Source organism: Carlito syrichta, unplaced genomic scaffold (genome assembly GCF_000164805.1).
Source record: "Carlito syrichta isolate Samal-C Ts95f unplaced genomic scaffold, Tarsius_syrichta-2.0.1 Scaffold251499, whole genome shotgun sequence".
NCBI lineage: Eukaryota > Metazoa > Chordata > Mammalia > Primates > Tarsiidae > Carlito > Carlito syrichta.
In genome coordinates this window covers 468,759-484,662 of record NW_007195595.1, presented here as the reverse complement: position 1 = coordinate 484,662, position 15,904 = coordinate 468,759, and the positions used below count along the sequence as shown (strand labels likewise).

The 15,904-nt window shown below is 44.5% G+C and overlaps 1 protein-coding gene across 1 annotated transcript in view; it reads left to right on the top strand.

Moving 5' to 3' along the window:
* Nucleotides 1–5,436: 5,436 nt before the first annotated feature.
* The window catches only part of ARMC2 (armadillo repeat containing 2), a gene marked incomplete at its 5' end in the record, with an annotated part of 104,549 nt that continues 94,081 nt past the window's right edge, over nucleotides 5,437–15,904 (top strand). Inside the window, 2 exons of the mRNA XM_021709526.1 lie at nucleotides 5,437–5,605; nucleotides 12,485–12,683. Coding sequence (XP_021565201.1) covers nucleotides 5,437–5,605; nucleotides 12,485–12,683 — 368 coding nt within the window. The remainder of the gene's footprint in view (nucleotides 5,606–12,484; nucleotides 12,684–15,904) is intronic.

Genomic DNA, 15,904 nt, shown 5'->3' with positions numbered 1-15,904 from the left:
ATGACAAATATACGATCCCCAAATAGTAAGCATGAACCAATATGCAATAAATAGTCTGCCAGCTATGACACGTGGCTTCTTGCATCTATAGCCTTGGAAACCACTTGGGTTTTGAGCCAGCTTTGCCGTGAAGGCTCAGCTTGGCAGCCCAGGGCCCTACATTACTGTGGAGTGCCATTTTATTCTATGATTCTATGGTTTGACACCTAAAATTGCTTTTAAAATTATTGTAGTTTTTTGGAACTCACTCAGTTTGGGCCACCTCTTCCCTAAAATTCTCTATTTCAGAGTTAACCTGTTACTTATCAAACTGGTGCAGTTCTTGGGCTGCAGGATTAGGTGTTAGGCTAAGATAGTATTGACATTTGCCTCTGTTTAGGGTCACTGAACTTAAATTTTTTTACTGAAGAATGGTTGGGTGCTATGTTCAAAGTAAAAGTAGTCTGAGAAATCCCCATTTTTAAGTAAAATGATTGCTTTGGTCTGAGATGTTTTGTTATAGTGGGTTATTTAAGGGTCTTACGTACATTTCATTTTAAATAATAATGAAAATTTGAGGTTCCCAGTCAAAAAACTCTGAAAATGGCCTCATCCTGTCTGAACTTTTACCTTCTTTCTTCTTTTTCATTTCACTTTTGAAAGAAGATAAGGAGACATTGGCGGGATAGAGTGAGGGGAGGAGACAGCTGGAAAGGGAGAAGAGGAGCGTGGAAGGGGTGTCTCGCAGTTAAGAGACACTTGCTGAGAGAGCTGGTGAAGCCCTAAGCCATGGAATCTCAGTACTTTGGGGATCTAGGACACTTTCTCAGACTGGTTTGCCTTTTAACAATTCCTCAACCAGCAATCAGTCAGGGAAGAGGGGTCCAGAGAACCCGTTTCCTTTCAGCTTCTGCAATGAACAGATTAGCTACATTCTTTGCTCTTGTCAGTTTCCATCTCTGTGTTTCTCCCCTTCCTCTCTGGCCTACCCCCTCCTCCCACATACACACACCCTGCAGCAGGCAGTGGGATGCCTACACTTGGAAATGCCCAGAGCTTCTGAGAATGTCAGAAAAGCTGATACCCTGGGTTTCTGACTGCCCAGGCTCTGGCTGCCAGCCTGACAGGCTCAGTGGGGTCCCTGTTAGCACCTGTGATCTTATGAGACAGAGGTGAAGTCACTGTAATTGGTAGTCCTCTATAGTGTGTCTGTCTATCTGCTGTATAGGTAGGCCAGCTCACGTCTTTATTGCGTCTCAGCAGCTTCCTACCATCCCACAGGAGCACTGAGACTGGGGGCACCTGGGTAGTAGTTATTCTGTTTCGATTCTGCTATTCAAGTTAGCTGGTGTTCCAGGTGGTTGACACAGATATAACTGCTCTCTTATTTTGGCTTGTATAGAGTCAGAAAAGAGATGTGACCATGTGAATAAATAGAAAATTTTGTCTGTCACCATTATTATCATCAAAACAAAATTCTCCTTTGGTTTCCTAAACTTACAAAGCCCAGTTATGTAAGTCCCAAATATTTTTATTCAACTTTTTATTGACATGCAGAAGAGACAGATCATAAGAGTGCAGCTCAGTATGTTTACACAAACTAAACACTCTCAATAATCAGCATTCAAAATAAAATACAGATCACTGCCAGCATCATCCAAGAGGTCTTTTCTGGAGTCAGCAGCTGTCATCAGTCCCCCCTCAGCCCTGCTGCCACAGGACAACCACTGTAGTGACTTCTAACAGGATAGGTTTATTTGGGCTGCTTTTTATTTTTTGCATGAGCCAAGCTCCAAGTATTCAACAAGTAAAACAAAATGTAATATATTTCTAAAAGAAAAAGATGTAGAAATTTCGATGACTTTGGGCATGGGTAAGAAAAGTAGAGTCAAGGTAGTGTTTTCTCTTTCACCATTTCTGAAAGGAATGGCAACTTGACAGCACTGAGTCACATTGTGAGGGTGACAGTGGGGACCAGAGAACCTGTGGCGGAAACCACAGTAGTAGGAATGCACACGGAACTGCCACATCTCAAAGGTTACATGCTCGGGAGAATGTTTAAGGTTTGCCTTCTGACTCCCAAGGTGTCTTTTATTGAGTGTGTGTGTATGTGTGTGCTCTTGGCCTACAAATTATATCATGAGCAACTTTCTGGGGTGGGCTGTCTCTTGACTCCCTTTTCAGTCTTCATGTATGGTGGGCCAGACCACATCGGGTGATGTGGAGGACCCAGGGCAGAAATTGGTCAAGGGGGAGTCGTGGCCAGTGGATCCCTTCAGTGGTGTCTTTCTTAGCTGGGTTGTCCTGTGGAAATAGTCCTTGTGTCTTCAATGGACTCTAGCAGTTTCATTAGCCAAACAGTTCTTAAAATCTGGCTGTCCCATGTCCTTGATGATACTCAAGTCATGGGTTGGTGTCATGAAACAAAATGTGAATAGATGAGGCTCTCAAGTAAAAATTTAAACTTATTTGCAACATTCTCTGATTTCTAAAATTATTTGAATTTTATAGAAAAAAATGTTACTGGTTTTTCTTGTAAAAGCCATTTGGCTCCACAAAATGGAAGAAACCTGGCATGAAAGAAACTGCTGACTCGTTTTAGTTCTTTTTAAGAATTAACAATGCTTTACATGTATCACTTTGTAGTCTACATAGTCTAGGGAGGTACATGTTTAATGGGATAAATACTTTATTAAAGGGCTGTAGTAAAATGGAACTAAAGTTTTATTATACAAATAATTACTAATTTTGCACTAAGGAAGTAATGCCTTTTATCAAAGAACAATTGTGGGGTTTTATCTTACCCTCCAGAGATAATTCAGTTACTCTCTTTTGGGGAAAATTAACTTTCCAAGCCATATTTTCCATTTTTATAAGATTGTTTATTTAGTACCCAAAACATTTATAACGGTTCAAGCATTTTAAAAAGGAACCATTTACTTTATCTGAGTTATTATTGTTATTATTATTAGAAAGATTTATCTCTTTGTTTTGGTGCCAATGTTCCTGCTGAACACAGGCATTTTGAGTTAAGAAAACCTCATCTCTACTTTCAAAATGAAGATAAGCCTGTTTTTCACTTTTTATAATTATATATAAAACACTTATTTTTCTATATTATATCCTTGGCTTTTCTGTTACTATTAACTTCATAGCCTAAGTTACATTGTTTTGAATATTTTGCAACAAATTAGGGAGACCAAAAGTAGACTATTAAACAGAACACAATTTATAATATACAAACGAGTGTCCTCTTATTCAGAATAGACCCCCTCAGAATCCAGTGTCTTTATTCTAGCAAGGTTGTGTCAGAGGCTAGGGCCTTGACTTTTGAGAAGAGTTAAAAGTAACTTGGAATCAAATCTGATAAATAAGGGGGAGCAGCTTGCATAAGGACAGGAACTACTAGCATTTCTTGAGCTTCCATAACAAGCATTGCATTTACATCGACGATTCTGTAAGAAGGCACCACTGTCTCCATATTATAGCTGGCAAGCACAGAGAAGTCAATGGCCTACACAAGTTACACAGTTAGGAAGCAGCTTCCCCTCCAGGACTGTTGAATCCCAAAGTGATTTACTCTTTCTTTTCTTTTTCGAGTCAGAGTCTCACTCTGTCACCCAGGCTGGAGAGGCAGTTACACACTCACGGCTACCACAACCTCAACTTACTGGGCGCAGGCAGCTCAGGCAATCCTTCCACCTCAGCTTTCCAAGTAGCTCGAACTACAGGTGTGTGCCACCACACCCGGCTCATTTTTAAAATTTTATCATAGAGATGAGGTCTCGCTGTGTTGCCTAGAGCAATCCTCTCTCCTCTGCCTCCCAAAGTGTTGGGATTGCAAGTGTGAGCTACCATGCCCGGCCTGTTTACTCTTTTTCCTATATTACACTGATTATTCTACTTTCCCTTTTTCCTAACTGTGTTTAGAAAAATGTATCTCTAATGCCATAAAACTAATTTTTAAATCTGGTTTATAAACTGATCCTAGATACAAATGCACGTGAGGACATAAAAAACACTTTGAAGAATGTCATCATGATTGAAATGAACAACTTCTTGGAAGGACAACTCTAACATATATTTCTATATGTTCTATTTGTGTATGTGAGAAAACAAGTGTTTGAGATTATGCGTCATACGTGATAGATGACTTCACTTATTTTTCCAAATTATATGACTTGGATTTCACACTAGATTTTTTAAAAATTTGTTGATTAACTTATTGGGTAGTGAGTCACTCCTTGCACATATGAAAGTGACTTTAGGAAAGTGACTTGATTATTTTTGGTTAGAGCTAAAAGCGCTTGCTGCCGTAAGAGTGTTCTTCCATAGACAAATAGTCGTGTTGCAGTGGGAAACAGTAAGGATAAGTCCACCAGGCAACACTCAAGCCAGAAGCTTAGTCCCCAGCAAGTTCTAACACCGGTCCAAGGTCGTCACCATCTATAGGTTAGTTCAGAGAGAGCTCTTGGTGGCGCAGAGCTTGGTGCAGGCATTTTCAAAAAGCCTTTCAGGAACTGGACTTTTGTCAGTAAAGTTCCAAGAGTGTCAGCATCAACACCTATGAAAAGGAGGGAAAATACAATAAAGAGTAGCAGCATTGACTTCTTGAGGTGTAAAAAGTAAAACATTTTAATATCACAAGCCCAAGACAATGTCTTGCTTTTATGTTGTTTTTTTGTTTTGTTTTGTTTTTTTGAGTTGGAGTCTCACTCTGTCGCCTAGACTGGAGTGCAGTGGCTGCTCCCAGCCACCGCAGCCTCGAGCTGCTGGGCTCTGGCGATCCTTCTCCCTCAGCCTTCCAAGTAGCTGGAACTACAGGCACACGCTACCACGTCCAGCTAATTTTTTTGATTTTTATTGTAGAGATGAGGTCTTACCAAGTTGCGCAGGTGGGTCTCGAACCCGCGGGCTCAGGCAATTCACTCACCTTGGCCTCCCAAGGTGCGGGATTACAGGCTGAGCCTCAGAGCCCGGCTATTTTAAAGTTTTGATATTAAAAAATATTTCTGTGGAGTCCAAAATATGTAAAGGTGGCACTTATATTCCACATAATTCTTGGCACATACAGGTGCCCAGGAGGTGTTTCCTGAACCAAACTGAACAGGAAAGTTTGCAAAGAATGTGAATATAACACATTTACTTTTACAGTCTCTTATACAGATAATATCTTTTGGCCAGCATGGTAAACTGTTTTATTTTGTTTTTCAAAATATGCTAAGGAGCATAGCAGAGTAGTTAATGTGGTATAATTGACAAAACCAATTTAAGAATGTTTATATCTGCACAGATCACATTAAGTAAGATGGGCCAACTTGATGATAGAATTGGGGCCAGGAGGAAGCCAAGGAGACAGCCCCTGTGTTCCTCCAGAAGCCTTGGGACCAGCTCCAGGGTGGTAAGTCTTACCTGAAACCCAGAAACTCATGCCAAATTTGAAAACTCTCTTTCCAGAAACCGAAAGCTCCAGCGTCTCCCAGCATGGAGGAGGATCCCTGCCTTTCCTTTCCTAAACCCCCAGTGGACCCTGCGAAGATTAGAAGAATAAGCAGCGCCCGGGCTCGCTTATTCAGGGCGGCCTCCCAGGGAGCCCTCCTGCCGGACTCCCTTCCTCCCTCTGACTGTAAGGCCACGTAACATCCTTTACACTCTGGGGACAGGCATGCTTCTTGAATTTGCACACAAAAGCTATTTTTATATGAGTTTGCCTAACCTCAGATTATTTTTACATGAACTAAGACCTAGTCAATATTGGGTAAAAGCTTGTTAAGAAATATTGTTCGTACATTTTTCTGGGTGTTTCTAAAGAATACCCCTACATTACTTTGTAGGAAAAGAATATTAGGGTATTTCCTAATAGAGGGTTTGTATATATCAGAAATAAATGATTTTTAAATTAGAGTTCATAACAGTTGCTAATTTCATTAGAAACTACTGAGAATTATAAGATTCTTAAAGTGTACACTAAGCTTAGGTCTTTGAAAACATCTTTCTGATCCCATGTGAACATGTAAGCAAAACTTGCATGAGACTTTTCCCATTGCCACATCCTAAGCAATGCCACCAACAACTGGAATCAGCTCACATCTGGGCATACTAAGGGTTTTCAAACTGCAAGAAAGCACCTGTTACTGGGTTGACAATTAATTTAGTGGATCACACCAGCATTTTATTTAAAGTAGACTAGAACATGATGGAGACAGGGCACATCACGCACAATAAAGGAAAGTATTGCTGTAAGAAACTTCACCTTGATCTTCAGTATGTTCAGTTCCATATTAAAAATTGATTTCTCACGGTGTGTGGTCAAAAAAGTTAGAAGACCATTTTGCCAGGAGTGGCTAAAACTGGCCCTCCCTCAATCCACAAAGACTGATAAAGAGAGAGAGGCTTACAGTCACAGAGAGATAGAGACTGTCTGAAGACAGATCCCAAATATTACAAGCCTCCACCTGAGCATCATACTTCTTGGACATAGAAGCACTTTTGATTGGTCCCCAACATTGAAAAAGTAGAAGAATCTCATGGAAGAGTCCAGATTGTGACTTTCTGTGAAAAATCAGAAAATCTGGTGACACCGAGTCCATGTTTCTTTTTCTTTTTTTTCCTTCTTCTTCTTTTTCCTTTATATATTTGAGGTCCCTATTCTGTGCAGCCCCGAAGGGAAATGACTGGAGCTGAGTAGTACCTGCCCCCTGTGGTGGGGGTATGATCTGCGGTTCACCCCTTCTCCCTAGCCTGTCTGATCCCAGATAGAGATGAGGAGGTAGAATCAAAGAGAAGAGAAAAGACACAGCACGTAGTGATGCCATGACCAAGTATATTGTCAGGCAACTTGCTTTACCTTGATGTCTCAACGCGTTTCTTTTGTTGTTGTCGTTGGAGTCTCACTCTGTTGCCTAGGCTGCAGTGCAGTGGCATGCTCACAGCCACCGCAGCCGCAATTCGTTGGGGTCAGGCGATCTTTCCACCTCAGCCTTCCAAGTAGCTGGAACTACAGGTGTGTGCCACCACACCTTTCTAATTTTTTTTGGCGGGGGGCGGGGAGAGATGAAGTCTCGCTGTGTTGCCCAGGTTGGTCTCAAACCCGTGAGCTCAGGCAAGCCTCTCACCTCCGCCTCCCAAGGTGCTGGAATTACAAGAAAGAGCCACTGCGCCCAGCTGGATTTGTCTTTTCTAACACCATTCATCTGATATTTACTGATCCCCTCCTAAGTGCCAGTCACCATTCTAGTCCGAGTCCCGCCCTCAGGGCGCTTACAGTCTCGCGAGAGGATATAGACACCAGCAGGCGTATCCAGGAGGAAGAGAGCCAGAGATCCAACAAGTGCTCTGAATGAGATACGCGATAACGGGACAAAGCGTGGCAGTGGTGGGACCGTTCACTTTCGCTCAGGTGGCTCCCAAAGGCACCTTTGAGGAGCTGACATCTGAGTTGAGATGTGAAATATGAGGAGGCAGCCACGTAAGAACCTGCGATTGAGCGTCCGCGCTGAAGGCAAAGCCAGCACCAGGCCCAAGATGAGAGCGGGCTCCTGTGCTGGGGGACCTGAAGGCCAGGTGGCTGGAGGGAAGGCGGAAGCAGCGGAGGCCAGAAGGCCACGCAGGGCTTTGGAACACGGACACGGACCTGACTGTGCCCGGCTGGCCATGAAAAGCCGGAGTGGCGTTTGCATAAGGGAGAAACGACATGATGTATTTTTTCCTTTTGACAGCGGTTCTCAGCTGCAGCTGCACGCGAGCACCACCTGAGAAATTTTCCAAAAGTTCCCCCACTGGCGTGTCCCGTGTCAGACCAGGTAGAGGAGAAAGGGTGGCCAGCTGCGGGAACGAAGTGCCTGGCGGGAGGGCGCCTGCCCTGCTGTCTTTCTTGGTTCCCGCATCTGAGCTTGACATGTCCATCCCTCATACGTTTAACTCTCGGTAGCCCTCCTTGGAGGACCCTGCTGCTGGCTGGGCTGACCCCGCGAATATAGTGGTGTTATGGAGGTGTTCTCAGTAACGCTCCGCTGCTCCCCTTGATACCAGTAAATCAAAGGGACAGGGAACTGGAAGAAAGAAGTTTATTTTTGAGTTCGAATCCAGGGAGCAGAGCCGGACTCGAGGTCTTTCTAAAATGGTTCTGCTCATCCATCAGGCCTCACGGTCCGCTTTTATAGTCCAGAGTTGTCGGTACCTATATACTTCCTGGCCTTCCTGAGTCTGCCTTCTCCTTCCCCACCACTGGCACACTGCCTCTGTCACCTCTTGCCTCATGCCTGCCCCTGTCCCTCTCCTCTGCTGTGGTGGCTGCGGGTGGGTCAATGCAAGGCCCTCAGCCCGAGGGGCAGCCAGCAGAGCCTAGGGACGCCAAGCTTCCAGCAGGACTCGGCTGTGGGCAGCAGCCTTACCCCTTTATCGGGGACCGTGAAAAGCAGCCACTTTCTGTGTGCTCCGTGAAGCACAAGCGGTCAGGAAGCTAATAAAAATCCAATCACACCATCCCCTTGCTGAAAACCCTTCAGAGGGCCCTGCCTGCAGGAGTGTTTACCAAACTGAGTTCCAGGGAATTCCAGGGAACACTTGTGGCAACACATTAACAGCATTTCCCTGGAAGAAGGGTTCAGTGCTCAAATAAGTCAGGGAAGCACAGCCTGCTGGTCACCCTCATGGACGGGCTCAGTGCACACGAGCGTATTAAAGTGTTGGCAGAGGAATCTGTTTAATTTTAACTCAACTCAGCATTTCACAAACCTACCTGACTGTGGGATCAATCCTTTGGGAACACAGTTTGGGAAACATTAGCCCACTACAGAAGTCAGCAAACTTGGTCTGCAAAGGGCCAGATGGTGCATGTCTTAAACCTGTGATGCACATGGTTTCTCTCAGCCCGTTCAGCTCTGCCATTGTAGCATGCAAATAGCTGCCAATTTTTGGTTGCGATTTATGGTCACTGAAATGTGAATTTCATATCATTTTCATTTGTTATAAAATACTGTCCTTTTTTTGATTTTTTTCCCCCCAACCGTTTAAAAATATATAAAAATTCTTAATTCTCAGGCTATACAAAAACAGGAGATAGGCCAGGTCTGGTGAGGCTGTAGCTTGCTGAGTCCAGGGGAGGAAGCCCCAGCCCCTCTGAGTGTACAGTGGTGTTGGGCACCCAGCCCTAGCCCATCATTCCAGGCCCCGTTCGCCTCCCCTTCACTTGCCACCTTATAGTTGTGACCAGTAGGGTGGAACCCCTCGAAGTTCCCCTCACCCATCCTGCCCTCTCAAGCCTCAGGCAAGACTTGCTGTATAATCTGCTGGGTCTAGGGCAGAATGAAAATGTGGAGCTCTTTGTTCAAAATTATTATAGGCACAGTGTCTTATGCATGTAATCCCAGCACTTTGGGAGGACTGAGACCAGGGGTTTGAGACCAGCCTGGGCAACTTGGCAAGACCTCATCTCTATATAATAAATAAAAACATTAACTGGGCACGGTGGCATGTGCCTATAGTCCCAGCTACTTGGAAGGCTGAGGCAGAAGGATTGCTTGAGCCCAGCAGGTCGAGGCTGTGGTGGCTGTGAGCATGCGACTAGACTCCAGTTTGGGTGACAGAGTGAGACTCTGACTCAAAAAAAAAAAAAACACACGTGAGTTTCAAGGTAGCCACCACAGAACATTCAATGCAATGCAGTGCCCTTCTAAAAGTAAGGCCCTGCCTGACTTTATAGGCAATCCATACTTTGACTCCAGACTCCTGTTCCTTTTCTTCAGAACTATTTGCTTCTTGTTAACCCTTATAAATGCTTCTCAGGCCCCACTCTACAAATCCCTCCCTGGCTGACTCCCAAGCCCTTAAGTCTTCTGGGCTCTCTATCCCCTCTTTACCAGTCTCAGCCATGCTGGGCCATGTTTATCTCTCTACACATCTGCCTCTTGTCTGCCCTGCAAGACTGAGCAACTTCAGTGGGAAAAGCACTTTTCTCTACCTGCAGCCCCAGAGCCTGAAACAGGGTGTGATCTATCACAGATATCTAAGAATCATTTGCGAAACTGAACTGCGCCTGCCGGATAATGCTGACACCAAAAGCTATTTCCTTGTGCAGTTTACCCATTGTACCATTACAAAATTAGTCTAACGTGCTGCAGATACCTGCCAGGGACACCCTGAGCATTGGTACACATGTTCAGTTTAAGAGGGGGACATTCGTCAGGAGTCAGAGCAAGCTCCAGGGTGGCTGTTCCACATGGTAATATCTGACAAGCTCACTCACATAGATCATGAAGTTGGAGGGCATGGCTTCCCCACCTACAGGTACGGTTGTCATTCCCTTCTAGAAGCTCCAGGATGCCTGGTTCACCAGTGCAGGGAACAGCACCTGGCACATAATGGCAGGGGCTTAATAAACAGCTAGGGAATGAATGAATGAAAGAAGCACATGCCAAAAGATAGCGATAGGCCAAAAATATTTTGTCATCCACAGCAGAATGCATGCTTTGTAATTCAGTAATGGATTATTTAAGGTGGAGTGGGGCCACAGAGACAGCCCTGGGCCAGAAGTCAGGATTATTGGGCTCCAGTAATAGTGAGAATAACTTCTTGGTGTTGAGTGCACTAGCAGCATATAAGTCACCTTACGAGGCCACATCCCCAAGAGGTGGGGACCACTGGAAAAGGGGAGGGGAGAGCTGAGCAACCTGTTCATGGCACACAGCGGATGCTCTGATAGCCCACTCGGAATCCTGGAACTGGAAGCCTGTGTCTTCCCACTTTCACGGGCCTGGCTCCCCTGCGACCCAAGGTCACTTCACCTTTGGGTTCTCAATTTTCTCATCTTAAAAAAAGGTTAGACCAGCCCATCCTTAAGATTCCTTTTTGTCTTAAAAGTCAGTGTTTCAGAAGCAGGGAGCTTGACCAGAGGAGCAGAAGAGGTGGTTTGCTTAGTTAGTTTTCATTGGTTTGTTGGTTGATCAGTAGGTGCAGAAAAGGACAGCTTGAGTCATTTTGGAAAAACTTTCTTTTTCTTTTTTTTTAGAAATGAGGTCTCATCAAGTTGCCCAGGTCGATCTTGAACCCGCGGGCTCAGGCAATCCTCTCACCTCGGCTTCCCAAAGTGCTGGGATTATAGGCATGAGCCACCACGCCCAGCCTTTGGAAAAACTTTCAAAACAATCAGGATTTTTCTATAGGAAACTCATCCCTGCCCCTCCCCCATACTACTAGAGGTTCACTCTCTTCCCCCTTGATAAAATGTCTTATAACAGACTGCAGTCTAGTAGCAGCATGATGAGAAGCTGTTCCTCATGTCGATCTGCTGATAAAGAAGGTGCTTTGTTATTATACATCTAGGAATCTGCATAAACACAGTACATGTTTCAGTTCAGAGTTGGAGTACCTTGCAGCTCTACCTGACTCTTCTGTAGAAAGCTGTGTGAATGTTCCAGCGCCCTCCCCTTCCTGCCGCACAGTCGTGATCTACCAGGCGACCACGCCCCGCCCCCCACACACTCCAGTCCCACTATGCCTTGAGCCTGCCTCCAGGCCTCCACATCATCCAGTCTCTCTGCTAGAAATCCTGTCCCTTGTCTTCTGAAGGCTGGACGCCTCACCCCCATTAAGGGTTCACCCTCCCTGCCTTGTAATCCCCACACTATTTTTGTCCCGTTTCCCTTCTCCACGTTCCTCCCGTAGTACTTCCATCTTACAGCACATCCCATCCCTTCTTTATTATGATGTTTGCTGATTGTTTATGCCTGTTAGGATGTAAGCCCTAGGAGGTCAGGGACCTCTGTTTTGATGCACACCAGGTGCCTAGGACAGTGCCTGACATTGGAGAGGCACTCAAATCTTCTTGGAGCAAAAAACTGCGAACATGAAGTCAGGAAGAAGACCTGTTGTTGGGGGACACAGAAACACTTAATGGACCATGTCATTCATAAGCCTCAAGTCAAGTGTTTGCCTTCAGGTAGACTCTAAGCTCATAAAGATAAGCCCCTGTTTATTTTCACCTGCAGAATTGATGGTGCCGAGCCTAAAATAGTGATGAGGTCTTGATTGTGCTCAGAGAGGCTTTGGCTGTAAACATCTAGACTTCATTATAAGGAATATAACACTTTTAAATGGTGTAAATCCTTAGATTGAAAAATAACATTGAAAGGTAGTGATTCCTAAAATAAAAAATATGGCTGGGCTTGGCGTCTCAACCTGTAATCCCAGCACTTTGGGAGGCCAAGGTGAGTGGATTGCCTGAGGCTGTGGGTTCGAGACCCGCCTAGGCAACTTGGTGAGACCTCATCTCTACAATAAATCAAAAATTAGCTGGGCATGGTAGCATGTGCCTGTAGTTCCAGCTACTTCGAAGGCTGAGGTGGAAGGATTGCCGGAGCCCAGCAGGTCAAGGCTGTGGTGGCCGGAAGCGTGCCACGGCACTCCAGTCTGGGCGACAGAGTGAGACTCCAACTCAAAAAAAATAATGAATAAATAAATAATAAATAAATAATGCTTTGACAAAACATTTTCTTGGCTTTTGCAGCAAAGAAGACAGTGGAATCCTCAGAAGCAATTATAATGGGGAACTCCATGGTGAAAGTCAATGGGATTTATTTAACAAAATCCAATGTCATTGGCCACCTGAAGAGTCACCCACTTCAACTAACTTATGATGGAGGCTTCTGTGACATCAAGGAACAAGAGACGAGCACAATTCTGCCAGCTCATCTCGGGAGCAGAGGGTCAGTGTTCTTTTCATGCAATTTTCTAATCAGGATAACTGGGTCATTTACCAGTAGTTCTCTATCTTATATAGATGGTTGATTTGCTTTTTCCCTTTTAAGCAAGCACATTATAAGTTAACAGTGCATTAATAGGAGAGATTTCTCCTCATGGCCAAATGGAGTTGATTTTACATCATTCCTTATTTAATCCCCAGGAAAATTTTATTCATAACTGCCAAAATGCTGCTTCGAGAAAACTGTCAGAATAAGGTTGAACTGAACGGTTTCTGCCAGCCCTGGACTGATGACTGATCATTCTATTTGTGTATTGTTTGGGGTTCTTGCCTGCCCTGGAATCTCCTATGACCTCCCTTTGGGTTAGTCCACTGTTGTTAGCTCCACAAGAAGGGACACTTCATTTTCCAGTAGAAACTTGTATTAAATATTTATTTTGCAAACCAGTGGTCAAAACAGGAGAGTCCTGTGGATTTCAGTTATCTATGATATCTTTCTATTAACGCCTCATAAATGAAGGGTCCTTTCCTTTGTGAGGGGCCAAATAATCAGAAATTACTTTATTTCATACCATGTTCCTAGACAGGGCTTCTTTGTGAAGCAATTTTCCTACCATATTAAGGATTCGTGGAGAAATGTTCACTGTATGAACCATGTGAATGCTTACCCTGGCATTTCTCTAAGGAAGCCTTGAATAATTGGAGGCTGTAACGGGATGAAGAGTGGGGAGAACAGGCTTTGATTTTCAGTCCCAGCCAGTAATAACGCTAAGATGGGCAGAACGTCTTGATCCGCACAGGGTCACTCAGTTAAAGATATTTTTTCTAGAACTTTCCATTGGGTCATCATGGGCAACTGCCCAGCTTGAATTTGCTTAACAAGATTAAATTCCACGAGCCATTTTAAGACCAAATGCTTGTGGCACTCACTTTAGATTTCAGGTCTGACTTGAGCTTGGACACATGTCATGCGCTTAAAGCTTTCCCCCCACATGGTTGCCTGGCAGCTTGTGAGCTTAGCAGAGCCGACCATGTGCAGCCACAGCCTGAAGAGTGTCACACACAGAATTTATGTTAGGTGACCTAGCAGTCCTCACAATGTTGCTTCGCATTCAGAACATTTTTTAAATTAAAGGAAAAATGAAATGTCTCCTTAAGTGGAAGAGAATGACTTCAAATGGGGACTTTGGGAGTTAAGCAGAAAACATCAAGCTGGCCATTGCAGACGAATCTTTTCCAGTTGGTGAATAAGAATAGGCCGTGGACCTCAGAGCTTAAACATAAAAGGCAGCAGGGAAACTTGTGTTCCTTTCAGTCCTGAAGTAAAAAGGAAACATTTATCTTGCTGCATCCATCCTTACAGTAATGAAAATTGACTAGAAAAGCCAGACAAGAGCTATTTAATTTGTTTATTTATCTTTGCAAACCTTCAGATGTGGCAGAATAATCTGGCAAGCCAGAGTTCATTATGTCTTCCTCGTTCTGGGACAGCAGGGGCATTTTCAGTTACATATTTCATCCAACAAATAGCAAAGGACAAATCAATTAGCACATCTTCCTGACTGTCCAAAAGTATGAGTCGTTGGCAGCAGCTTGACTGTTTTCTTTTTGTTTTGTTAGGGTGGTTTGCATCGAATAAGGATTATGTCTGAGTTGGGTTTGCAGTACAGCCTGGCGAGTTTAAATCTCAATAACATTTTTGCTTTATGAACATTTACCTCCTTTAATCACTGGGTGGAATTTTGTTGAAGTGGTGCCCAAAAAAAGTTTACATAGTAGGATTAAAACAAACCAGAAAATGGAAACTCTTAGCAATTCTTTCATTAATTACACTTATGAATCAGACTGGGACACTTGATAATTGTTTCTTGTAAACATGTAAGTGAATAATTCCAAGAAATGATCTTTGCTGTGCAGTGCTGTGTTCCCAGTTTTGATGCTAGAGCCCTTCCCTCCATTAACATTTTTTCATCTTTAGACCATAAAGTGGAAAATGAAGACTCTTGTCAGTGAGCCGGGCTGGCAGAAGAAGGGAGGGTCGCAAAGGGGACAATAGGTTAGGACATGCTCCCAGCACAAGGTCCTTGCAGGCTTATTCAGGCTGAGAGCAGCCACCTTTGTGGTGAGTGCATAGGAGAGAGCAGTTTGATTCAGTGAAACTGCAGTGATTTGTACACCCTCAACTTAAACTATGGGTAATTCAAACACAGGATGGACTGAAGTTGAACTTCTTGCTAGTTACTATGGAAAAAGGATTTACTAAGCAAAGGATCATTGTAAACAAGATGTTGGGGGGGCTATTTGACTTTACAAAAGAGAACACATTCTCAAGCACTTATGGAAGTCATCTTCAAACCATGTGCCAGTTAGGACAGTCTCTGCATGCCATTTGGGGGTCTATTCAAGGTCTAGCAGATCTGCTCCCCAGCAACACTTCATTATTGCTTGCTTTGTATTGCCATATGAATTGAAAATAATACAGCTGCCATTAACAAAATGTATGTGTATACAGCTCCATTCATCCATCCATACAACCACCCATCCACCCATCCACTCATCCATCCATCCATCTACCATCCATCTATCCACCCTCCATTCACCCATCCATTCACCCACCCACCCATCCACCCATCCATCCATCCATCCATCCATCCGTCCGTCCATCCATCCATCCATGCATCCATCCATCCATCTATCCCTTCATCTAGCCATCTACCCGTCTACCCACCCACCCATCCACCCATCCAGCCAGTCAGCCAGCTAGCTAGCTAGCCATTCACCCACCCACCCACCCACCCAGCCAGCCAGCTAGCCAGGTAGCCATCCATCCACCACCCATCCACCCAGTCAGCCAGCCAGCCAGATAACCATCCACCCACCCATATACCCATACACCCATACACCCATCCCGCCATTCAGTAATCTAGCCATCTAGATACCCATCCACTCAGCCAGCCAGCCAACCATCCACCCACCCATTCATCCACCCATCCACTCACTCACCTATCCATCATCCATTCACCCACCCAGTCACCCACCTATCTACTTATCCACCCACCCAGCTACCCTGTCACCAATACACCCATCCAGTGGTGCAGCCTGTTGTATCCCTTAATACATCTGCTTAAAAAACTCTCCAGCCAGCCGGGCTCAGTGGCTCAACCTGTAATCCTGCACCTTTGGGAGGCTGAGGTGAGTGGATTGCCTGAACCCGCGGGTTTGAGA